This window comes from Syngnathus typhle, linkage group LG1 (assembly GCF_033458585.1).
Source record: "Syngnathus typhle isolate RoL2023-S1 ecotype Sweden linkage group LG1, RoL_Styp_1.0, whole genome shotgun sequence".
Taxonomy (NCBI): Eukaryota; Metazoa; Chordata; class Actinopteri; order Syngnathiformes; family Syngnathidae; genus Syngnathus; species Syngnathus typhle.
In genome coordinates, this window is record NC_083738.1 from 14521398 (window position 1) to 14547442 (window position 26045).

General features: G+C 41.3%; 1 protein-coding gene and 1 long non-coding RNA gene across 6 annotated transcripts; one reads left to right on the forward strand and one right to left on the reverse strand.

The window, feature by feature from the left end:
- Positions 1-17: 17 nt before the first annotated feature.
- pdgfrb (platelet-derived growth factor receptor, beta polypeptide) lies at positions 18-24167 on the reverse strand. 4 transcript variants are annotated; one of them, XM_061277991.1, is made up of 24 exons: positions 24043-24167; positions 23509-23720; positions 14122-14182; positions 13261-13578; positions 12924-13181; positions 12696-12826; positions 12154-12319; positions 10753-10933; positions 10142-10257; positions 9503-9626; positions 9221-9432; positions 7973-8067; positions 7750-7882; positions 6565-6669; positions 6277-6387; positions 5422-5578; positions 5179-5345; positions 4791-4903; positions 4517-4639; positions 4202-4313; positions 3407-3506; positions 3209-3314; positions 2633-2898; positions 18-1657 (listed from the first exon to the last, which is right to left on the reverse strand). In XM_061277991.1, the coding sequence occupies exons 3-24, from the start codon at positions 14162-14164 to the stop codon at positions 1513-1515; spliced, it is 3282 nt and encodes a 1093-aa protein (XP_061133975.1). In that variant the 5' UTR covers positions 14165-14182; positions 23509-23720; positions 24043-24167; the 3' UTR covers positions 18-1512. The 4 variants fall into 4 exon arrangements, with proteins under 4 accessions (XP_061133975.1, XP_061133984.1, XP_061133956.1 ...); XM_061278000.1 differs by lacking the exon at positions 24043-24167 and having other exon boundaries at positions 13261-13575; positions 23509-23651; XM_061277972.1 differs by lacking the exons at positions 23509-23720; positions 24043-24167 and adding an exon at positions 22779-22908.
- Positions 21680-23812, forward strand: LOC133153831 (uncharacterized). 2 transcript variants are annotated; one of them, XR_009714395.1, is made up of 4 exons: positions 21680-21725; positions 21811-21954; positions 22717-22812; positions 23638-23812. It is a non-coding gene; the product is annotated as an uncharacterized LOC133153831 (long non-coding RNA). The 2 variants fall into 2 exon arrangements; XR_009714394.1 differs by having other exon boundaries at positions 21684-21954.
- Positions 24168-26045: the final 1878 nt, after the last annotated feature.

The window sequence follows — 26045 nt, forward strand, 5'->3', positions numbered from 1 at the left end:
ACAGAAAATGCATGAACTGAGAGAGTGTATGCTGACACATTTATTGTCATGTTACATAGAGCTTTGGTAGCATAGCTTGTGGTTGTCGGACACGGTGGACAAAGTGGTGGGAACAGGACGTTAGCGCACAGTAGCCCTTTATAATGAGCAATAATATGTACAGTGAATAGACTGTACAAAACAAAGGCACTGTTTTGTTTCTTTTTGTGCAAAGGCAGTGATACGCTGTTTTTATTCTTCTCCTCGGTGTAACAACCGCACATCCTCACTGGCAGGCGGACGCCTAAATCTCTTTCGCCTGTCTCTATAGTGTTCCCCCCCCCTTTTTTATATCAATATTTGTATTCCTGCCTTCTTCACTGTTTATGTACAATACAGGAAGTTAAAATCTTCCACACCAAGTTTGATCCAAGCAGGCTTTATGAGCTATGTTTTTGTCAATTTTGGTTTCCTGAAAATTCAAGATGTAGGTGTAAAACCAAGACGCATGTCTCAATACATTTGTCCATGAATTTTTTTCTATACGGTTTGCCATTTTGTTAGTTTTCCATTGTGGTGTTCATTGTCATAAAGTTTCTTAAACATTACCAAATGCCAGCGAGGATATACAGGTTAAACTTCTTTTAAAAGAATGAACATTTCAAATGTACTGTCAAATCTGACAGGTGAGCCACGCCTTCATCCATCAGCTGATAAAGACGCGTCACAACCACATCAGTGACACTCTGATGAAGGCGGAAGAACCCGCCGAAACATGTCAGGTAAACACACCTAAAATAATTTGTTTGATATAAAAGAACCAGTGAAGTAATTAAAAAGGAAAAACAAGATGAACGTAGTACAACTATTTCAAATGTACCTTGATCATGAATATAGTACATACATTTCCAACATAAAGTGCAAATCTGGCACAGAACTATGAATGAAGGCATATACACACACATAATGTGAAAATCATTCAAAAGGACAACAATATTTCATAGTGTTCTCATTAGCTTCTTTAACTAGAACCACCGATTATTATAAAATATCAAAACAGTGCATAGAAAATCATTCTGCATTTCACCGTGCATTTTCAACATTTTCTAATATGTTTGTTTCTTTAGATAAGCTATGGTTATCAAATAGTATTTGTATGCAACATGAATATTCATCTTTCTAACAAATATAGTGAAAACATTGACATGGCTAATAGGTCACAAATAATTCAGTAATTACAGGCAGTACCATGGAATATTGCAAAGAATGTATCGTATCTGTGCAGTGGCGGCGTTCTAAGAATGACAAAAGCATGCTGATTACTGACTCTCTGGACTCAGAGGTATTAAGAGTGATAATGAAAAAATAGATACAGACTAAGATCAAAACGTCTCGAGTGCTTAGTGGAAATACAAAGCTCCTTTTAGTCTCCATGATGCTACATTCTACTTTAGTCACGTTCCCTTTTTACAGCCTGTTTAATAATAGGAGGAAAAAGTCCCCCTGCCCTTTTTCCAGGATTCCTGAATGCGACTACAGAAAGCTGTCCTCTACCTCAGGCGTCCCCGAGAAGCCCAGCAGAGCATCTCTCTCGCTGGTCCCTTCTAGACGGTCCTCCGGAAGCGTATCGGCCGTGTCCTGAGACACCGAGTCCGTCTCCTCCTCCAGAGCTACAGAGCTGAGAAGGAGACACAATGACACAGTGACAAAGTGTCACCTATCAGTTTGTCACATGACACCACTTTTGTGCTTTTTGCACTTAAAGCAAAACGTCTCATGCATCTGTCTTTAGAGATAGAGAACAACTCAGACTGTATCTTTTAAACTGATTTCTTTTTTTTAAAGCAACCGGTATTTGCTCACCCTTATTGAGCCAAAGCATATATTTCACGAAAGGTCACACCATCATGTCACAAAAAGGGGATGCACAAGTTATTTACAATCTAGTGAAAAACTCTGCCATGATATGTTGTTGACATAGACAGTAGATTTGGTGCAGAAAGTGATTAAGAATAGCAATTTCTGAAGATTTTTTGCCCAAATCCAACAAATCAATTTTGCAAGAAACATAAAAAGGACACACTTTATTCAGGGGCCTTGAATTTGACACCCGTGCTCCAATTCTGGTTTTGAGCCAAACGCACAAGAGCCTTTATTTATTTCTTATTCCTGGAGGACCTCCACCAACCGAAAACCTAAAGCCCAGTCAGCTTTTGTGATTCCAAATATTCCAGCTCTTTCCTCACAGTCACTTGATCTATTTCATGAGCATGACAAAGAGTAGACATGACGAAGGCTAAGTAAGTGTAAAAGTTGAAAATTTGATTTTGGAAACAGCTGTTTGATTTGTGGATTATGTCATGGTGTTCCTTGCTCCCACACCCTCCTCTTTTGACTGACTTTTCTCTCAGGGTTGATCTAGTAATAAAAAAAATGAACAGCCCCCTGAAAACTTCAATAATTTATTTGGCCACCGAAGGCAATTGTACTTGGCTTCATGTTCATCTCTGTGATACGAGTGACGTTTACCATGCACAATTCCGCTATTGTCTCAACCTAACATCTGGATGTGCGGGTGTGTCATGGGGAGAAACATAAATGCAACATTTGGTGCACATGTGCAAACTGGATCCTAACACCACTAGTTTACTACCTCGCTGGGCTTTCCGACCCCATGTCAGCGAAAGCATCTTCCGGCTTGGGGTCCGGGATGGGTATGATGTAGTCGTTGTACGAAGGCACGGCCTCCTGCGAGTTTGAGTGCCAACCGCGAGGCTCCGGAGGATGGGAAACGGTGAAGGGTGAGGAGGGGCTTAACGTGGAGTTGGCTTCTGCAAAAGGGGAGGTGAGGCGTGGCTTTGTGCGAGCCACAGCTGGGTGGTCACTCTTCAGGAAGTTGTCACTGACTTGGCTGTATCTCTGTTGAAAAGACGTAACTGATTGATCAACTCCTCCTGCATCCACTGACCTTTACCATACATTTTTTACTGCACATACTATTGTGTTTATGGAAAGCTCTTTGAACACAGGGTGGAACAATACATCAAATTCAGATTGATGTCTCAGTGTAGTAGAATGCAATCTGAGGACAAATATGTTCATATAATGTTGAAATGAGTGCAATGAGAGAAATGCAGCTCACGTTGACATATCATTGTTTCATAGCGCACTTTAAAAATAACAATCGCTGCACAAAGAGGCAAAGTGAATAATGAGTGTAATAAAATACCTTTTTGTAGCTTTCAGTCAGCATGTTGCCCATGCAATGAACGAGGAAGGAGAACTCGGGTCTCTTCTCAAACTTCTCGTCCCAGCACTTTTTCATGATCTCATAGCTGAAATTTAAACAAAGCTTTGTGTGTTTTCCTTCTTTTAACAATAGAGTTCATATTGACCCTGGGGTGATAGTTCCACTTAGCTTACTTACACTTCATCAGAGGCGTGAGCAGGTTTGGCCATTCTGTAGCCTCTCTTCAGGGCGCTGTAGAACATCTCATTCATAGGCAGGTCGGGGTATGGGGTTCCTCCTGTGGAAAGTGTGCAGATTGCTTCAGAAACTATGACCTAGACAGTTTGAAATAAACAGTAACAAAGGGACTGAAAACCTTGACATTCTAAATTACATAGATATGTAAGTTAAATGTCAAAAATTGTTTTAATTCCCTTCAAGAAAATATGAAGACATAAATAATAATAAAAAAAAAAAAGGACAGAATGTTGGGTTACCAAGTCACAGAGCCTCAGTTTATTTTTGTAATGTCTTAGGGGCTTAGTCCTTCACATGCTATGTACAGATCTCTAAAATGTCCCCTTTATTTCACGCTTATTTAAAAAAAACATTCAAAAAGCTAAAAACATATAAATAAACTGACCATATCCAATGCAATTGGGTGCTAATTTTAAAGCCTAACTAATGAGATTTCATCTGACTTTGTCTTGGAAAATAAGTAAAAATAATTACAGCTGGCCTTGGCATTATTACTCTCCTTTTTAAGAAAAACACAGACCTGCAATGTTTAGAGTTTGCTTGAGAGTTCAAATGAACATCGCCTACCTTTTTCAGCAACACTTCATGTAATATGTTGCTATTTCCTAACCAAGTGTCAGATTAATGCATTGCAGAGTTCATCATTTACAGTACAAGTTGCTTCCTTTTTTAGATCTCAATAAATAAACCCCTCTCATGATCGATTTAGTGTGAACAATGCGTGTGTGGACTTACCCAGTGTGAAAATCTCCCAGAGAAGAATGCCGTAAGACCACACATCGCTCAATGTTGTGTAGAGATTGTGGAAAATACTTTCTGGTGCCATCCACTTGAGGGGCAGGAAGGTCTAAATGGATTTAAATGAATGAACAAACAGATTGTTTAAATAATAGAATGTCCCAATGTACAATGTTTGAATTGTGGAAAACGTGAACTTGATGAACAAGCATCCCTACATGTTACTTTCTGTAAAATATTGCACCCTGTCAAAAATTACAAAAGAAATTGACCGAGAAGATGACATTATCGGTTCATCTATTTCCTACTCACGCTGCCTTTGGAGATGTAGTTGGAGTCATGCATGATGTCTCTGGCCAGTCCAAAGTCACAGATCTTCACCAGTTTGCCCTCACAGATCAATACATTCCTGGCGGCGAGGTCACGATGAACACACTGCATGGGTGCAAAGCCAATACAACAAACAATAAAACAAAATGAACCAATTCTAGTAACATTTATCTGCTTTAATTCTTCAACGCATGCCCTAACTCTCGTGTTTATTATTGATGTCTCATTCAGAAAGTCATTTTTGTCAATGTCCTACATTCTTGGAAGCCAGGAACTCCATGCCCTTAGCCACTTGGAAGCTGAAACCCAGCAGGTCATCATAGGTGAGTGTGGACGAGTCGCTGATGACCAGGTCTAGTCTGCTGCCAACTATAGATGAGTTGGACCACAGGAGAGGGTGAGCAGATAAACATGATGAAGAGTGAAAATCACTGCTAGAGGAACCTAGTGGAGCTGATGTGTCAAGATTGAGTGTGTGCATTTTAGTAGTGGCTGAGTGCAATGTGTGTTTCAGCAGTGTCTATTTTAAGCGCATTCCTCCATTTGTCTGGAGATATGTGGACGGCTGCATCGCATATGGCAAAAGCAGTGAAAAGGAATTCTTGTAAACTGAAGACAGAAGACACACATTTCTCCATCCAGACCTTGTTCCTGGTAGAGGTCTTGCTGGTAGGTGGACTCATACGGAGATGGCTGGATGTCGGCATACTTGACAGAGTCCATCTGCTCCTGCATGGGAACGTAGATGGAAGGCTCGTCTTTGCTCATGTCCATGTAACCTCCATCGCTCTCGCTTCCAAATGACACGTAGCTGCGGGGAGAGGACGACATGATCAGGGTTCTAATGCCCCCGCACATATAGTTTTACCAAAAAGTTCCTTCCTCACCCTTTCCCTTGACTGAGTGGACTGTTTCCCCTCGAGATCAGGTAGTCTTCTTCTTGGTTCTTCTCTGCAAAATACTGCAAGAAGGTGTGCTTGTTTCTGTGCAAGTAGTCCACCAAGTCGCCATAGCGACAGTACTCAGTCACCAGGTACAGAGGACCTGAATGGTCAATAAAAGAGGGAAGGATAAGATCAGATCAGTTTTCTTTGGACGATGGCTATGTCATAAATTAGACAGATGTAAAAAAGATACATTATTTCAGAAATATGCCCCATATTAAACTAAACCAGGTTGTGTAAAGTATCAATTATTTGAATAATTGGTAAGTTTGAGCATAGTGTAGAAACTCATCCAGTTAGACGGTCAAGCTAAATACTTCTTGATATGCAAGAAATTTGTACTGATTGTTTAGATGAATATGCAAAATAATACGAATGCCAAATAAATTAAATCATCCTTGGCTAAAGGCTAGTGAAATTAGATTTAGGAAAAACACATGCCACCATGACATCGTCTCATTTTTTATTCTTTTGCGTGAAATTTGAACTCATGTTGTCACACGAGAGAAAAGAGAGCGACTTGGAGAAAGAATTTAACAAGCGAGAGGTCTGATTCAATGCGGTCTCAATGCTTCAGAAATTAAAATTGTTGGTCACTTTGCTTGCTGTTCTTTAATCGGGAAACCACAAAAACAAATGTATATTGTGTTTTGATTTGCTGAAATTTCTGGAACTTCTGCAAAGGGGGTGCAAGATTCCAAAATAGGTATTTGCATAGCTCCCAGGATATGAGCCCAGCCAATCAAAATTATTTAGTCCTCGTCTAGGTGTAGCCTAGACATTCAACATGCTGCCCACCATGCTTGGTGCAGGCTCCCAGTAAGTTGACAACGTTGAGATGGGGACCAAGGTGACTCATAATTTTCAGCTCCGACATCAGGGCTTGAGTCTCACTCCTTCTGGCTGTTGCTGGAAGAAAGCGGAAAGTGAAAGACATTCAGCTTTTGATTTTGGAACAGGACAGTGAAAGCGCACACTACTACTCAGTGGCTTGGTAGTTGAATGTAGAAGCAAAGCAAACAAAAGCTCAGTCGAGAGCGCGGGACAAGCCCGACTCCAGCCTGATATTTTCTATATGCGTCTTACATTTCAGCATTTTCACGGCCACTTTTGTGCTGGACTGAGAATGAGCGAGACCATAGGCAGTGGCTTCAACCACCCTGCCAAAAGCTCCCGATCCAAGTGTGCGACCTGAAACACAAAGAAAAGATCATTAGAGACTCAGAACATGTTGTCAGAAGAATCTACATATTATTGGAGTCTTGTGCCTGTAAATTTGTATTACTTTTAAAATGGCACCCATTTCAACTCCTGTTTTGATTGTACACATGTAATACAGAGAACATTTCTTCCATATGTAATATTCTGTTCCAATTTTTAAGTCCCTAGAAAGGCACTATATGAATTAAACTTATTATTCTCATTACAATTTTCATGTCCTATGTATAATGTTGAAAAATGAATACAAAATACTTTGCTAAAATAATGACTATGCTCACAGGGTTTGAGCTAGGGTTAGGGTTAGAGCTAGGGTTAGAGCTAGGGTTAGTCCTAGGGTTAGGGTTAGAGTTAGGGTTAGGGTTAGAGCTAGGGCTAAGGTTTAGGTAAGCTACCATCCATGTGCCTATCCCAGCAGTCATCGGGCAGTAGGCGGGGGACAACCTGAACCGGTTGCCAGCCAATCGCAGTGCACACAGAGACAAGCAACCATTTGCACTCGCACTCACACCTAGGGGCAATGTAGAGTGCTCAATTGGCATAGCAAGCATGTTTTTGGGATGTGGGAGGAAAGAGGAGAGCCCGGAGAAAACCCACGTGGGCACGAGGAGAACATACAAACTCCACACAGGGAGAGTCGGAGGTGGAATCGAACCAGCACCCTCCTAACTGTGAGGTGGACGTGCTGACCAGTGCTCCACCAAGCCGCCTCATATATTTCATAATTAATCAAAAAAGACAAAGCAGTGCATTTTCTAAAGTTATCATTCTAGCTATAATTAAACAGACTTTATTTATTTATTTATTTATTTATTTATTTATTTATTTATTTATTTATTTATTTATTTATTTATTTATTTATTTATTTATTTATTTATTTATTTATTTATTTATTTATTTATTTATTTATTTATTTATTTATTTATTTATTTATTAAAAAAGGACAAAATGATGAATAAATATAATATTGAGGTGATATAATATCACAATCAAGTCTAGTTTATGAGTAAAAATCAACGTCACACAATCGGCCTCTGCCTGTGGAGGACTCACCCAGCACCAGGTTGTCTCTGGGCATCTCCCAGGTGAGGTCATAGGGCAAGTGGATGGGGTCCACATAGATGTACTCATGACCATCCTGGCTCACAGACTCAATCACCTTCCAGCGAATCTCGTAGCGAGGTTTCTGACCACACACACGCACAAACAATTGTGAGACTGACTCTGCCGTGACGTGTAACATCAGCACAGGAAGTCGCTTGAGTTTGTGTCTCACCTTCCTCCACACGGCGATGAGAATGATGATGGACAGGATGATGATGACCACCAAGGCAAGGACTGCTGCCAATATTGCCACCTGGGAGAAGAGAGCTGCAACAGAAAAGGAGCACATGACATGTACACAAGCTCTAATCATTAGAGTCTAATGGAATGCCCTTTCAGCATTTATTCCATGCCGTGCTAGTGATGTTTTGTCCACTACTGCCTTCCACTGCTGGATAACTGGATTTCTGCACACTAGAGAAATTACAAGATGACACTTGACTAGTAGATGTTTCTAGTAAGCAGTAGTTGACATCTGCGTCCAATTGAAGTGCTAGATCTCAAATGGTAGAATTTTATAATGTTGCTAGTAGTACTAAGAGCACATAGTAGTAAACAATAGAAATTCATTCCTATTTTTGCCTTCCATTACTTTATGACATTTTTGCACAATTGTAGAATCACTGTGGAAAAATGACACATATGAACCCTGGTCACTCATCAACTTTGTAATTTTTTACGCAAGTATATTTCAGAGTCTGTACTGTTTTTTAATTTTTACTTAACTAAATGAGTTGAATCAGTACTTCTATCTTTTGTCTTTGTTTTTTTCTCCCACACAGAATATGTTGTCTCCGAACACAGCGAGTCATGGCTATAGCCATTATGTAAAGTTAAGGAATGTTAGCGTAAGAAAGAAGTGTGATAACATACAGTATTTATGCACCAGATATTTACAACTTAATACAATATAACTAAAACATAAACTCGACCTCAATGATTCTTGAGAACTGAAGCTTTTAACAACAAGCTGCCAAATATTTGTTTAGCTCCCCCTCATTTAACAGCATGTTTTGTTTTCCTTGAGTTAAGGCTCAATTGATGTAATAAGTCTGCAGCAGAGTACATTACTGGCTAAAAGATATCATGTCTTGTTGTAATGACAGTCGTCAATTTAACATTACAAAACAATAAAGTGTACCTTGCCTTCAGTACATGCATTAGCAATGACATTATTTAGAGATATTTAGGTTTAAGTGCAGCAGGTTCCCAAAGGTTTACGTGACTTTGGAATATTTTTTGCTCAATGTTTCTTTGCATTAATAATGTGTATTCATAAGTCCCGGAGATTTCACTGCATTCTATATGGTTGCTGCATTCTATAACCGAGGTGGTCACTCGGCAGCTCCTGAATCTGAGGCAGACACGCTAACCACTGCATCCGCCGTGCTTACTGGACAAGTCAAAATGAGACACCTACTGCTGGATACCAGTTTGACGTCTCTTCTGTCCACCTTCCCTGCCTGGTTGCTGGTTTCACAACGAACTGTGACCTGCTGCGGCTTGTGGAAGGTCAGACGGCTCCACACCTGACTGGTTTTACGGCTCTCGCTGTGAGTGACGTTGGTCTGAATGCTCAGCACTTCTGTTTCTGGTGCCAGCGGTTGCCATATTGTAGTCTTGTTGTCGCACCTGTGGAACAAAATAACTTTACATTGGGGGCAAAGACGAGTGTTTTGCTCCCTCGTAGTCATTGGCCTACTTGAGCATGCTGTCACAGCTGTACCACTGTATGGTCGGGGTCGGGACCCCCTCAGCTAAACAGGTCACAAGGTGTCTCTTCCCAGGAAGGTGGAGGTCAGTCAGATCTTTTATCTGAGAGGGAACTACATAAACACACACACATACACAAACACAGGCTTAGTAATCTTGGTTGCACTCAGTGATGGTCTAAAGAGTACCAGAAGTGCAGACTTACATTTACAACCTAACATTAATATTTGTTTTGTAAAATTTTAAATGTATTAACTCAGTTACTGACATTCTAGTATCGATTTGGTGGTATGGCTGCACTGCTTCCATTAGAAGCAGATGTTATTTTGTCCAGTCAAATTTCAGCCTCTATTTGTTGACCATTGTAATCAATATTTCTGTTGAGTTTGATATTTGATTAGATTTTTATGTTTCTGTCATGCTGTTATATAAATAATGATTTTGAATTGCTTAAGTTGTATTGCCTGGGGTTCCAACTTTTCCAGTGGCCTCCAAGCATGTCATAAAAAATGATTAATACATTTCTCTTGGATGCAAAGCAATTAATATCGTTTTTGTTTTTGGTTACCAACCTCCCTTCTTATGCAATCGACTCACAATTCCAATGGCCTTTTTCAAAGAATTTCACCTTGGACTTCCAGGTCAAAAGTGACTTCCTTGGAGTCATCTCCATTGGTGACCCGGGCAGTGTAGAGCCCCCTCTGCTCTGGCCTCACCCGCACCAACGTGAGGATGCTGACATATCTGAGAGGAATACGGAATCATTTTAAGAGTAAAACGTCATTCAAAGTTATCAAACTAAATCTCTTGTATAAAGTACACATACACATTCATGAAGATAGGCAGAGTAGATCACAGTAATGTAGTGCCCTCTACTGGTTAAGCATCAGTTGTCAGTTGGTACGAGTCACTCATAGTTTAATTTTCTGCTAATCCCCCTTAAATGATACTTGGGTGTAAATAAATATAAATATTTTTACTTAAACTTTTTTGGGTCATTTTTTCTTCTTGCCCAATTCTTTAAATTATAGAAATGCTTTAGTGCCAAGACTTGTTTATGTTTCCTGTGTTTATGGTTGTGGTATAAACCCCACCCACCATCAAAGGATATTATGTTACACTCAGCCTTATCTTCTGATGACTGACAAGAACTAGTTGTCTCTGGAGGCTCCTCTTCTGAGGAAGCTTCAGTGCTAATTACTTAAATGTCTAATCTTTGCTTAATCCATGTGGTTCTACCTGATCTCATGCTCCTGTCTGTACATGATGATTTTGTCTCCTTTGATGGCAGTGCCGTCTTTGCTCCAGCTAACCTGAGGGGGAGGGTAAGCCTCCACCTCCACCTTCAGCTCAACGTTCTCCTGCAGCCGGGCCGAAATGTGACGATTCTCAGCCGGTCGTAAGGCCACAAAGCCTCGTTCTGAGGGAAGATGTTTCCACAATCATTAGCCACACAATCTTTAAAATGAATATATTGCTGAAACAGTTATTCATACCGAGTGGATGAGTGGATCTAGATCTAGTCTATTTAGCTGACTTTCCTGGGTGTAAAGATTGAGCAAGGCATTCACTACCTCTGCTTCCCATGGAAGAAAAACTCACGATGACCGGCAGTACCGTGGAGCATGGAGGTTCAAGTTTTTTGAAGATCTCATAAACATGACACACCTCACTGCAGATAGAATAAGCAACCACTAACGCCCAGAAGGCAGCGAGACGAGTTTAGTAGTTCTCGAGAAGCTCCTCACACGGGATTTGGGCCCCCCACACACCACGTGCAAAAACAAAAAGATACAGTCTGCGACTCCCTCTGCTGAACACTCGACGTTTGACCGTGCCGCACATAACCAACTTGATGCAATGGAAAAACTGTGACCCCAAGTATTCTTTTCAAGAAACAATGCGCCATAGATACTGTACTGGGCTTTTTTTTTCTCCGTTAAACCACAAACAGCAAAGTAGAATTGTCAAGGAGGAAACAGACTAGCCGCTCCAGCTCAGTGACTGCATTTGTATATTTTCGCACGCTTGGCTTTTTCATTTCATAGGTATTGTTATTGCAAAACGAAGTATATTAGTATGGCCTGGCATTGGACAGGCCATGTTTGTTGTTGTTGCCGTTGTTGTTGTTGGAAGTTCATGTGCATTGTGATTAGCTGTTGCAAGTTTTCATTGTTGTTCATTGTTTTCATGGGTGGCCAACAATCAGCCATGAAAACTTGCTGCCAAACGTCACACGCTAAGCTAAAGTACTAATACTGGTGGTAATAATATCAATAAATGATATTTATTTTCCAAATAGCACAGTATAAAAATGTGATCTTTCATTGTCACATTTGCTTGAAGACAGTTTTTTTTTCTGGGTTAGTATACAGTATATGTTCCCATGTGTGACCCCATGTGCATGAATGCAGTGTCCAAGGTTTATTTCGCACTTTCACTTTTTCAGTAACCTAAATAAATACAGTAGATATTAATTTATTCTAAAATAAACTTCCTTCTTGGCTGGACTTGCATAAAGTTCACATAATAGGCACTCTCCTTGGTTGGTGAGCCACAATAACAATCTGTACTGCGTGAGTTTATTATCTGTGTGTGCGTGTGTGCGCGTGTGCGTGCGTGTGTGTGTGTGTGTCTGACCGAGGACTGTGATGTTGACACTGGCGGAGGCCGTCTGGTCCTGGACACCCTCGTGAACATGGCACACATAGTTTCCGCTGTGGGCCAGCCTAGTTTGAGGGAAGATGAGGCAGGATCTCATGTTCATGGCTGACAGAACGTCAGTTAGTGGTTCCACATCATTAGCCTGGAGGAGACATTTTATTAGGACTGTGGTTAAACAGCAGCACTCCTGGGGTCACTGAGAAAAGGCACTATTGGCATCAAGGATGATAGCACATCACAGGTAACAAAAAGATACAGGTGGCAAAAGTACTCATATTCTGGGTAGAAATACAGATATTTTTGTAAAAAGAGCAGAAAGTACAAATATTTTTCAAACGTAGGGAGTAAAAGTACAACTATCTAAAGGTATTTGTACTTTAGCTACTTCCCACCACTGCAGCAGAATAGCAGGTACATGTGTTTTCACATCTTGATGCAATTTGGTTATAAAGTCTTGAGAGTGATGATGGCGAGGGGGAACGACGAACAAAAGCTCGTTCTGCCTGCTTCCTACTCACCTCCTTGTTGGGGACGTCCCACTTAAAAAAGACCAGCTCGGCTCCGTGCACGGTGCAGTTGACCGTCAGCGGCTCGCCTAGTTTCAGCACCGTCTTTGACGCGTTGACGTAGGCGTCGATGGCCTCCGGGACTGAGGGGGAGAAGTGGCGATACCGGCATTCAATGAGTGAATTGAACAACCACAACACTTACACCTGCACTAATTGGTTGGCAAAGATAATACCCACCGAAGATACTGATAACGTAGAAAGCCTGGGACTCTTTGACCTCGCCGTTCATCTTTCCGCGACACACGTACGTTCTGTCCTCTAGGGCTGCAGTGTACCCCTCACTGGGGACATAGCGGCCCTTGATTGGGAGGTCAGTTTCCTTCTCGTAGAGGGAGACGTTGATCTTGGGATCGCTGACCACACATGGGATGGTGGTCAGCTCACTGGTCTTGGTCAGCATGCCGTGAGCGCTTTCAACAAACCATACCTGGGGGTCTGCGGGCGGGAAAAGTCACAGTGTTGGATTCTCGTAAACATGCAAATTCAGCTGGGGATCAAAGAATGCTCTCCAAACCTGGGACAAACACATCCACCTCCTTCTTTTCTCCAGTGTGCCGATCAATGCACTGATACACCCCAGTGTGCTTCCAGCTTACGTTCCACAGGTTCAAAACACTGGATCGGATGCCATTTGGCACAATTTGGTGGCTCTGCACTCCACTTTGCCCCTGTTCCACCTGGAAATAAGGAACATCATCCCTCTTGAACTCCCAGGTGGTCTCCCCTGAGCCCCTGCAGGTGAGCGTGAGAGAAGAGCCCGCAGTCAGGACGAGCTGGCCGTCATGTGGCGTGATTTCCAGGCAGCTCACGTCACCGCAGAGACACAGAAGAACTGCGGTTGACACAACAAGGGGAAGGGTCAGGTTGGAGGTCAAGGAGACCAGGAGGCAGCGGCACAGGGCCAAAGGTTAAATCAACACGACATGCCAGATCCTGTCCTGTCTTACGATGTTGACGGATAAGAATTGTGCGGAGCGGCTAAGTGAGGAGATGACGACGCCTCATCAATGACAGATGTCTTGAAGCGGAAAGAGGTGAGCTGGGATGCATCCGTCGTGTTTGACATTAATCACGCGCACACACACAAAGAGGCCGCATTTGAGAACACTGGGCAGTAGGTCGCATCAAATTTGGAGCAAGTGAAAAAAGCATGCAGGGCAATTTGTGATAACTGAAAATAAAGTTGATATCTGGTATCATTGCTGTATGACATATGACATTGAGTAAAATCTGCAGAAACAACAGGTTTTCCATGTTTCTAAAGTTAGTAACTGTAAAAAATATCAACTTGGCTTTTGTATTTTGTTTTTGGCATCACGTTGTGATGCTCTGCGGCTGTCTGGCTGTCCCCGCTTTCATTTTTCTGCGTTCTCACCTGTGACTGCTAAATGGAGAGTGATGACGGTCACACTCCTCATAGTGGAGCTGCTCACGTTCTGCAGACAAGCAGATAAGATCTTTTAATGCAATACTCTTCATTGTTTGTACACAGTCATAAATCACCTCCAGCATACACACCCTCAACTGAGACAGACTTAAAAATGTAAACCAGTTACTTTGCCCATAAATCATTCATTTGAAATAAGACAAAAAAAACAGCAGGAAAATCTGGTTTGTGTTCACCCCAATTAGCATACAACAACTTCTTTCCATTTGACCTTTCTATCATGATGGATGGCTTTTTGCCCTCATGAAATCCATTTGGTTAAATTCAGTTTGAGATGCGTGTCAAGGCCATCTGCTTTCAGTCAGAGGAGAGACAAAATATTCGTTGCCTTATTTGTGTCGATTTGAGGAGTTTTATAAGAGTCTGTCTGTCGCTGATGGTGTTTGATGCCTCGCTGCTCCAGAACAGTGTGCCAATGTCTACCTCCTTTTTTGTGGCAGAGCACCAAAATTTTGACCACCAACAAACTGTGTGCGTCTTTGTAACATGCCCGCTGACAACAATGTTGCGTCCGAGTTATTCTCGCACCACGCTGAGCCATTAATTGGTGGGGCATTCAACAAAAGGGAAATGGAGGGCATTCACATAAGCTGTTGACGCAAGAGCAACCTGAAAGCCTTTTGCAGTGTCCTTAGACATGAACAGCTTCTGGACTGCAAAGCTCAATTCATGAATTGGACATTGACTTTTGTCTGAATTGGACGCTGACGTTTGTCCGTTGAGGTGATTCTAGTTATGATGACCACCATTATATCCCCACTTTGGAGCACTCAAAGTCCCAAAGTGTGAAGTCGCAGGAAGAGGGGAGGGGACAGGGGGTTGTTGTCTTGTTTGGGCTCAAGGCCTGCAGAACACAGACGTCTGGAAACAGTTAAGGATGCATCACTGCTAGCATGTAGGCAGCAGGGTGGGAAAGAGAGAGGGCGGAAGAGAGCGCCTTGGGAAGAGCGAGGGTGGAGGAGGAAGCGAAGGAGGGAACCATTGGGGAAAAAATGGGAACTTTATCAAAACATCTAATACACTTGGATGATTCATTAAATGGGATAGTTTCGCATGGAAAATTTTGTTTCCACCTTTAAAATTGAAACCAACTGCTGAAATATTTCCAATTTAATAACATGCTTTTAGTCCTAATTGATTTATTTGAACAACTTGGACAACAAACTCTGCAAACGGAAAATTTACTCACACTCGTGGTGCAATTTGTTCCCATTGAAAGTGTGACGACGCATACACACCCAATTCCTAATCAAATCAATCACTGTTTAGCGACAACGAGAACAGTGCAGCCCATCATAAATTAAATCTAAACTCTGATCGGATCAAAGAAATATTTAACCATGTAAACGTAGCCAGTGAAAGCCTACTGATGAGACAGAATGAGGCATAACTTAGAATATGTTTGATAATCAAGGATATTGAGGCAGGTGAGGAAGGCACAATCGGGAGCAGATGACAGGGAGGAGTGGCTGGACACACACACACACACACACACACGCACACACACACACACGATGTGACGTTCCAGTATCTTGACACATCTGCTAGTTGATAATCTGATTCAAAATTATTTATTTTAGAAATCTCTGGCGGAAAGAAAATCTAAAGTCAAAAATAAAAAAATATATATAGTCAGTTTGCTGTCTCTTCAAATAAGTTGCTATCGGCACTTCCGCTCGGGCAAATGAAAAGCACTCGAGTTGATCCAAAGACATGACTGGTCCATTTCCTGTCCCGCCTCCTGCTTCTAATAAAAATAGGTGAAAGAGTAACAGAGGGAGACTTTTTGCTGTTGTTTTTAACACACACATGGCTTGTATGCCAGGGAACGCATATGCTGTATTACATGTTTACAGAAACACACACACACAATACTTCTCCCCCTCTCCCCCTTTTTGTCACTGGTGTGTGTGGCTCACATTCCCACAGTATCCCTCTAAAACTTTCCCAGGATCGCTGATACACTTGGGACCCTGCTGGTGATGATGACGAAAACGGAGGGGTCACACTCACCCTCTTTGGGACGGGAGGAGGCCCAAAGAGGGGTGGCAGCCACTGAGGGAGTCATGCACTAGTGCTTATGGCTTCTGAGTGGTGACAGCTACACGTGACAACGAGCTTGAGCCGAGTGTCAGCAACAAGTCACTAGGTGATGCCACGTCTCATTAAAACAAGCCCAGCCGTGAGTTTACGGCTTTGTGACAAAGTTTGACGTATTAAATATCTACTTGGAAGTTGTGCCATGTTTCGAAACATGACCCAGTTCTGCTGATCTATGGAAATGACCCTCGACGTGGAACATGATCGGCAGAACAAAATAGATTGTGTGAAAACAAGTTTGGAAAGGCCTCAATGGAGCATTTTAATGAAGAAGCCCTTGGCTTTAAAATTTGTAATAGAATGTTAGGGGTGAGAAGTGTAACTAGTGTCCCGGGGCAATATACAATGGTGGTTTTAATCAGAACTACCAAGCTTCTTTCATGCTTGAACCCATTAACGTCTTTTTCTCAGAGTGTGGTACAAACAGACTCTGAATTTGGCAATATATTGTCGACAATATATTGTCGAAGGTCTTAAAAGTATTCGGTGGTGAAATGAAAGAAATCTTCATGTGCACAAAAGTGTGCAACTGTACTTGTATGTCAGATTGCAATAGATTTTCTGATGGTGATGTGCACATACTATAGCCAAAGGCTGAAAGATAATGATTTCTTGCTAGATTTTGTTTTCACTATTGATTTCAGCAACTGAAATGAACCAAAGTTCTCTTGGAACTTGATGTCAGATTTTTTTTTAACTATTCAGCAAGAACCTTTTGTAAGTATAGATAATCAGTCCCACAATTTTCTTTATTTCTCAGTGCATCTAAATAATAAAATCAAAGCAAATACAGGAGATTTCTTCAGTCAAGGTAGACAGTTTGCTCAAAAGTGATTTGGACATATTTACAGAATGGAAAATCTTGTACGCATTACAAGCCTGGAGGTCTGACAAAGTTGGTGTTTATTAAAGCGACGGTACAATAATCACCATGACGAATGAACTGTTATCCTGCAGTGCATGATTTCTCAGAGGTGCTGGGAATTTAGTGACAGGGTGACCCTTCCCGCTCTCCATAAACAAGAGCAGCTCCACTCAAAGTGTCGCCGGTCAAGGAGGGAGGATGCTAAAATCAACCGCAGTGAGAAGCACTCGGCCCACGCGGCCTCATGAGTGTGTACTTGCGTCCCCCAGCGACTTGTAATCCCACCTCTGGGCTCATCTCCACGCATTGTTGCTGTGTCTTTGATTTGAACATCTGGCAATGATAAAGAAGTGTGTGATGAGGTGGGAACTGCTTGCCGAATCATATTTTCTGCCAAATGTTTGCTCGTGTGTGTCCCTAGGGGGGTTTAATATTGCACTTTAAAAATAGAAGAATTAGTTTCACTTCATATACACTTGCCAGATTATTAAGTACAGCTCCATTAATGGAGTCTAACACAAACATTTGGCAATAAGACGTCCATTTGTGAGAGCTACACTACACTGTTAAGAAGCCTTAAGTCAATCTGTTTGGAAGAGCAGTTGATTTATTCTCAGAAAAGAAAATTCCAAAAAGGCTTGTGAGCCACAGCTGGAGGGATTGCACTTCCTGTCCGGGAATCTTTCCTGACCTTGAGTGGGTGTGAGTCTGTGATGCATCAATGAGACAGCAGACCAACAAGACCACTAACCAGAAACTTATGCAGACAGTTGGTGGACTAAACGCATGTAATGTAAAAAAATCATCTTTCATGAACATGCTCTGAGAACATGATGACAACACAAGTGCACAACATACAAACATCCGTATATGGGAAATACCACATCACGCAATCACATACAGATGTCTATTCTCACAGGAAGTGTCAATCTTGAAAATAAACATCCATCAATCGGAAGCGAGCAATCCCGCTCAAATATAAATGAAATCACTATTGAAGAATACATTCACAAGTCATTCCCTTCGCTAAAGTCTTATTTGGCGATTAGATGATTCAACAAAAGTAAACTGGCTTGTGCTGTGGGAAAATAATGACCCGCTGCGTCTTTGTTCAAACAAAGCTCCATGTTTATCACCCAGCCAAAATCCCCCTGAGGCCAACCTCCTGTTCCCTTGGCAGAACACTGCAAAATCAGGGATTAACTTTTATGTGAAGAGACTCACCTCCAAGACGCATGCAGTATTTTCTCTCTCTAAATTTGTCATTCAACACCATAGTTGAGTGTGAGTACACAATTTAGGCAGAGGTTTTAGTTTATATGGGTTTTAGGTAGTTTGATTAAACGGCTTATCAAAACATTTGTATGGCAGAATATTGCAAATAAATCTTATTGTTGACATGGCTTAGGTTTTACTCAAATATGACAACATTTGAGCAAACAATACCTTATCATATTTGAATATCCAACAATGTGCTTGTTGTTATTATTTCACTGCAATGTGACCTGTAACAAGGCGTTTCAGTTGTGGGGGTTCTTAGTCTTAACACTAGAGGAACTATTTAGAAGGAGTTTGGAAGAAGAAAAAAAGAGAAGAAAAAATAACTTGGAGTTTGGTAGATATATTGAACAAGTCGGAACCTTTGTGTGTCAACTACAAAATAGAGTGAGGAAAAAAACCAATACAAGACTTCTGGAGACTACCAAAGTTAAAATAAAACTACAAAAGGACAAGTGAAGCGGTAATTTAAGTGAACTTCTCTCTACTTGAACTTCCATTCAACGGCTTCATGACAGAAGTGTGGGTTGAAACACCAGGGCCGTTGTTGGCCAAGATGAGCATAATTTGCAGTAATCTTAAAGTGTGGTCACTCAGGTTTACCTTTACGTATTTACATATGGCTGACATGGCTCGTACCCAGACTGTAACTGTCAGGCCAGTAAAGTACAATTGGTATGTACAAAATAGTATCAGTGCATAATGGGTGAATATAAGCACTGTACATTTCTAATAGATATTAAATGTATGCTAGTTATTGCACTACCTTTGAAAAATATTTTTTTACTAAATCTATGTTTGATGATGAAATGTGTAGTAACATCAACCCATTAGCCATGGTGCAAAACAAAACATGAAGTTTAATGAATCTTGTGACAATAGTTTTTTGTAATCTTTTCCAACTTTATTAGTAAGTTGGTGTAGTAACTCAATGATATTTCTTTTCATAAAGCGTAAAAAACTTGATGGGGTGACTGCAGGGTTGAAGATAAAATAAGATGGAACTTACCGAATTGTCTTGATCATTTACATCACATTTTTACAGGCAAACTGTGCAGACGTAACAACAAAAGATCATTCATGAGCAGAGACGTCTTCTATTGTCACACACTGTCAGTAAATGCTCCACAATGTGCTGAATTAGTGATTGACTTGTGCGGATGTATAGATTTTCACTGATCTGAAACCAAGCACCAAACACAGTAGAAAGGAATAACATGCTCAAGTGGCCACAGTATGATCCAAGTCAAGGAATCTCTGGTAACAAGATATTTGACAGCGCAATCAGCAAAAATCCGCTTGTATCATGTAATTTAGGAGCAACACTGACGCTTTCACAGTTTGCTTAATCAGATTCTGCGTGAAAAATAAATGACATCTAGCAACAACGTCGACCAAAAAAAATTAAAGCTGAGATCAGCTGCTGGACGGAGTGACTGCCTGTGCAACAAAAGCCACCATGCTCACATGCTCAGGCAACACATGTTCTGGAAACTGTTTTTGTGGTTTCCTCCATCAAATTGAGCAGTAAACTGTGTTTGTAGTGGCAGTGGTGGGACACTATAAAGAGGTCTTGCCTAAAGACCAACAGTGGAAAAGAATGACAGGTTTGGATGTGGCTGGCGTTTGATATGCTTTTAATGGATTTACTTCTTTTTTTTATCTGCACAAAAAAAAAATATTAAAGACTGAAACATGTTCAGGTTCCGGTTCTACTTAAGCAGTCGATCTTAATGTTGTCGCCAACTGGGCCTGTTTCCGAGCAGCCCGTCTTTTGGGTCTTTTTTTTTTCAGAACGTGAAACACATCCCACCCACGATTTAAACTATTTCTGTTCGTACGGGGATAGATGGATATAAAATATTGTTGTAGTAATCACCCCACCTTCCTCTTTGACACTGAAGCGTCCGATCCCCTCAGCCTACACACATTTGCAGATCCCTATAGGCTCTTACACACCCCCACACACCCCTCAAAATAAAACAAAAACATCTGAACACAATTAAAGCCAACTGTCTAAATTCCAGTCTTTTCCCTCTTAAACAGCACCAGCTTGATAAGAATGGGGGCGACAAGTAAATGAGTAATTGGTTCCACTATTTGTGCAGTTCTGGCCAAAATGGAATCACTCAGATCAACAGTCTTGTTGGACTGTAATACAGATGGCTTGTTTTAACTTAAGTGCTGTGCTGTACAGAATATTTTTACCACGGAAAAGCAAAAGGATGTTTTTCTTGATCGTCCTGGATTACAGATTGCACTGCATGAATAGACCCCTGCCGTTAGTAACGTAGACTAATGCATAAAGAGATCTCTATTTATTTCCATGGATAGAAATCCTTCCATCAAACTAAAATACTCATATTTGGTGGTTAATATCAGAATAACATGAAAAATTATTGTCGTGAAGATACATAGATATGTGTTTGTATGTCAAAAGGTGTATATAGCTGTCTTTACTGTTAATGCCACCAGACACAAACACGTTTTGTTGCATTACACCAGAGGGAACTGTGATCAGAAGTGCCAGGATGAGGCCGCCATTTTGCATTCTCACAATAGCAGACAGTAAAATAATGAAAAAGCGTCAGAACTAATGCATAGTTTTTCCGTTATGATTTTTTTATGAAATCAAATTGTGCAAATCACATGATTTTTATGCAATTTTTTGGGTCTTTACCATTGTGTCGTTTTTTTTCTTTTTGGGCCCCCACCACCACTCTGTTATCGTAAGCAAATTGAAAAAGATTGGTAAATAACTTCCGCTGTACATGTACCCACCTCAAAAAATGTAAGGTTTGTTGTGGACGGCATATTAACTTGTACATGCAAACATGCTGCTGTCTTTGTACTTTCATGAAGTATTTCCTTCCAAACTTCCAGTTTTGTAACTCATAATGAAAGCATTTCCCCCTCGCAGTGTCCTGCAGGAGAGGCCGTGCTCAATGAGGTGCAGCTGCCTTGTCAGCGCTGTGCCAATAAGGTGGGAGGGAAACAAGGAGGACGCCAGATGCCAATAACACTTAGTGCTCTTCATTGAAGATACCTATCGAATACGTCTCTAAGTGCAGCATTAAAGAAGTGGTGACTAATTGAGGGCTGATGAGCCAAGCTCACTTCAAAAGTAGTGATTAATAATGAATCAGCTTATAACTGCCCACCTCAGAATGAGTCACGGGGGGGGGTATTTGATTATAAATAAAATGAAATATAAACCTTTTTTTTTACACACTAGCTTAAGTAGTGATCGGCTAACAAGGGAAGGGGGATCAGCCATATTTTTTAACACGTGAGCGTGACAGAGCACTTTGCGAGCTGAATCAGGCTGCTGGTATGTTTTGTACATGGTCGTAATGTGAAGCACATTTTCTCAGAGTGGCTGGCATGTGGCAAGCGGCGAGGGCTAGGAAACAGCTGATGACGAAGGATTAGGACCGACTTGGTGGAATGGGGCCGACCGCATCAGAGGAGCGCATACATACCGGGATTTTGATGCACACTGAGAAACATCCTAGAAGGTGAGGACTCGTAATTCAACCTCACTCATTTCTTTTGTAAGACTCACAAAGAGAAAAATCTGAATATTATGGCCTACGTGAAACACAAATGATGAAAACTATATCCTGTACATGATATTCATATTTATGAATATGGAAACATGAATGGAAATAAGTTAAAATAGTTGGTGGCATAACATTATTACTGACTGTACTGGTAATGTTTGTTTTATTATTCTTAACTTCTATAATCTTGTGAGAAGTTAATAAATAAAAACAATGGTTAAATGTAAACAACAAAATAGCGGGGCATCACTTGAGTCTTATGTCTACACTGTACCGTAGCTGCCACAAAAAAAATTACACCAAAGGGCAATTATTAAAAGAGCTTCAAAATGAAGCTCCTCAACTCACTTCAACAGTTCCTTGGCACAAAAACACCAGCAAATGTTGCCGAGCTACTACTGTTATCGCGTTGGCCTGATCACAAAAGCAGTGAACACATTAAGCCAATAACGAAAGACAGGTAAAGGTAAATGGTAGAATTCTCTCGCTCTCTTGTCATGTTGTTCAAAGCATACTCCCCTAATCATTCTTCGTATGATGAGCCGATGTTATGTGCTTTCACGCATAACAGTGTTTGAACCTTGCTAAACCTGAATATTTTGCAGAATTCAAAATGAGACTTAAGAGGTACTTGGTGTCGGAGATTGGCACGTATGGCCGTTGATGGTAAAAGTATGACATGCGTGCCATTATCTGTCTGCTGTCTTCAATCCACAGCCAGAGCTCTGCGCTCCAAAGGAAATTCCAAACAGTCACGTGGGAAAGGAGCAGATGCATACCAGCATAATAAATCCTCCGCTTCGTATCGAAAAGGTCATCTGCATACACGAGATTGATGTGCGCAGCGTTCAGGTGCTGAACATCTGTCTGATCGCAGTGAATAAAAAACGTGCATGCCGCGTGTGTCCCCAGCTCAGATATCCATAGTTTTACTCCCTTTTGGTAGTAAAACTCCTTTTAAGATAAACACATAGCAGTGATGTCATCAAAGATGCCAGGTTGGATTTCATCACCATGTCTCCTCCTTTCCGTAAGCTGTTTCTTTTTTAGTCATTCCCGAGAAAAGGCAATGACGAATAAAAGTGCCAGGACTGTCATGTCAGTTCACTCGGGGTGACCGAGGAGTGTTTGCCCAAACGGACTCTTTAGAGAAGAGGCACAAAAGTGGAGAACGTACAAACAGCTTGTGCAATGATGCCGGGGTTGTACGACCACAGGATGCCTTGTGAAACGAGTTGTCTTAGCGAGAAGATCAACATCGTAAAACAGTTCAATGCAAAGAATGAGCGTTTAAGCAAAGAGATGCAACATGATGTTTGAACAGGTTGCATTGTAAACTCCTGCTGTGTGCATATTCACAAATATGGCCTACAAATTCCTCTTGCTTCAGTTGCGCACAGAAAGTTTTGACTTGGGCCCGAGTTTGCCTGAACTTTGTGTTTAATGGTACAAACTTGGTAAGGTGTTACTAACAACAGCAGACAGCAAGCAGACATGACAAGGACTTACCTTCCGAAAGATCCCGAAAACCCGGATGAGCCTCCCCTCTGCTCTTCTTCTCTATGTATCCAGACGTGATCTCCTCCTTCTCCTCTTCTTGAAATGAGAGTAGAGACTTCCAGCTGCTCTGCTCTACAGGGGCTGCTGCTTCAGATGGAGAGACGTCTTAGATGTTCAGAGTCCGAGGGGTCTGAGAGGTTAATCTGCGCTGTCCCGGGAGCCTGCCGGAGGATGGATGTCTCAGAAGCGGACTGTTTGGATAGTCAAATCACAGCACCGCGGGGGGGGGACTGCTCTCCTCTCTCACAAAGAGTTTTGTTTAAAAAAAAAAAAAAGTTCTCAATGGAGACACATACATACACCCTTTTTCCCAGACACATTCACACGAGTGGGGAGAGTGTCTGTGGTCCGGACCTGCTGGAGCAAGAGGAGGCAGGGGAAGGGGGGAGTGAGGGAGAGGGGAGGCAAACTAAGAGCAAGAGAGGGAAGTTTCAAAAGTAAAAGAAGTAAAGTGAGGGAGAGCTGAAAAAAAAAAAAACATACAGACTGGATTCTGTGTAACTGTCGGCGGCCGTTTGTTTTGAATGACGAGAAGCTTGGAGGTGAAGTGAGACAGTCTCAGTTGGCAGCAACAATCTGGACCACATCAACCCCTCCATAAAACAACAAACACAATGAAAAGGAGAGAAAGAGGAGGAGAGAAAGAGGTCCAGGCAGAGAGAGAGGGGGGGAGTAAAAAGGGCTTTGGCAAAGTCTGTGGTGGCCTGCTTAGGAAACAAACATGAGTGTCTCGGTTTCACGGGAAAATAACCTCGACTGTTTTCAAAACAACATTGTTCAAATCAGGTGTCTTTTCCCACATATGGTGAATGTAACAAGTCAAAATAATAAATGAATATAATAATAAAGGTTTTAGAAATGGGAATAGAAAATAGACCAAGATTGCATCATAGTTGAACTTTGTCCATAATTAAACAGACTTCTTTTTTTAGGATTTCTAACAAATGCCTGTTTAAATGACATACACTCATACGGCAATCATCTTATTATTAAAGTTCTGTTGGCAGACTCTCTTGTTGATGTCACATCAGATCAGCCTCTGTGGTTCGCAAGGAAAAACGACTTCTCTCCAAGACTTTCAAAGCACAATCGTTCGGCAGAAAACAGAGAAACATAAGTCTTGAATCTCACAACAAAGTCCTCGACAAACCAAAGCTACAGAAAGAAGAAAAAGAGCTGAAGTCCTGAATCTTAGATTAGCTCCCTTGGCAGGTGAAACGGGGTTGTTGTTTACTTTGTGCTTTTCACCCTGATCTTGGAAGTTGGGTTCTGTTGTGTTCATTTGGACTTAGTTTTAATAGTACTTAGTTATATATATACGAACATTTAAAACTGTTCAGAGAAATATTCAGTCCACTTTAGCACATGCAAAATATCTTTCCTCTTGTATTTTTCTCTTCCAAAAACAGAGTTTGTACCACTCATAGATTGACCGTTTTGCACACATCTCCAAAGCTGTGGCTAACTGATTGTTTTGTTTTTATCTTTTTTTTTAAGGGGAGTGGTTAGAATAGAAAGAGTCTAAATTGGACAGAAAGCATGTCCTTTAATTGTGAGAGTAATTCTTTAGTTCCTGCAGGGATTAATCAGAGAGTGTGCACAGCTCCCTTTCATTACATAGGAGGGTAACAACACAGTAGGCCCACCATAACCCTTTCTGGATCTATACGCAATGGGCAAACAACTCCCCCTCCACCCTCGGCCTCTAAATCCACCAATTAACCTACATGCATCTACTAGTTGGAGAGTGTGTGAGAGAGCCATTAAACATAGCCCACAAGCAATACTGCAGCATTGGTGCAGATCATATACACTCCAAAACACTTAACACTCAATCAACTGGAGATAAAAGATACAACCGGTCAGTGGTCAGACATAATGGATGTTGCAGGCACACTATGATGACCAAATTCCATTGCATTGGCAAAGTAGTCTAGATTTTAAAGCAGGGTTGTCTAAAGTAATTTTGACGAATTGTTAGCCCTCAAACAGTTGCTTTTCAACCAAGAAAAACATCCCATGTGAAAAGATCTCCCTGTTTTCAACAATCCCAGAGGTCCTCCCTTGGACTCTCAGGAGGTAGCCAAGAATCAGTCTACACCAAAAGCAAGGTAAGAATCTTAAAGTGAATCCCACCTTGTACCTCAGGTGTAGAGAGATGGAAGCATCCAAACAATGTTGGAGTTAATAATAAAAGATTTGAAGCTCCTCTCAAATCTTAACCACACAAATACATCCAACATCCATCCATTTTCGACTGCGTATGCTGTTAGAACAAAGTCCGTCCCTGCTTTCTCACTTAATTGTGGACAAATAATCATTCACAACTATGGAGAATTTCCATTACCCTATTTTTGGAATGGCGGAAGAAGCTGACAAAGCACAAGAACACACAACCTCCACACAGGATTACCGAAGATGAGATCCAATACACAGACTGAATAAATATTGTAATTATATTATAAATATGTTAAACTGAATTTGCT

Excerpts from the sequence above, each read along its gene's own strand:
- pdgfrb (XM_061277972.1), bottom strand. The coding sequence starts at position 22,823 with ATGCAGATGACCTTTTCGATACGAAGCGGAGGATTTATTATGCTG. Across the intron at positions 14,183-22,778 it reads GCGGAGGATTTATTATGCTG|AACGTGAGCAGCTCCACTAT; the intron begins GTATGCATCTGC and ends GCTTGTCTGCAG. Across the intron at positions 4,640-4,790 it reads AGTTCCTGGCTTCCAAGAAT|TGTGTTCATCGTGACCTCGC; the intron begins GTAGGACATTGA and ends GCACCCATGCAG.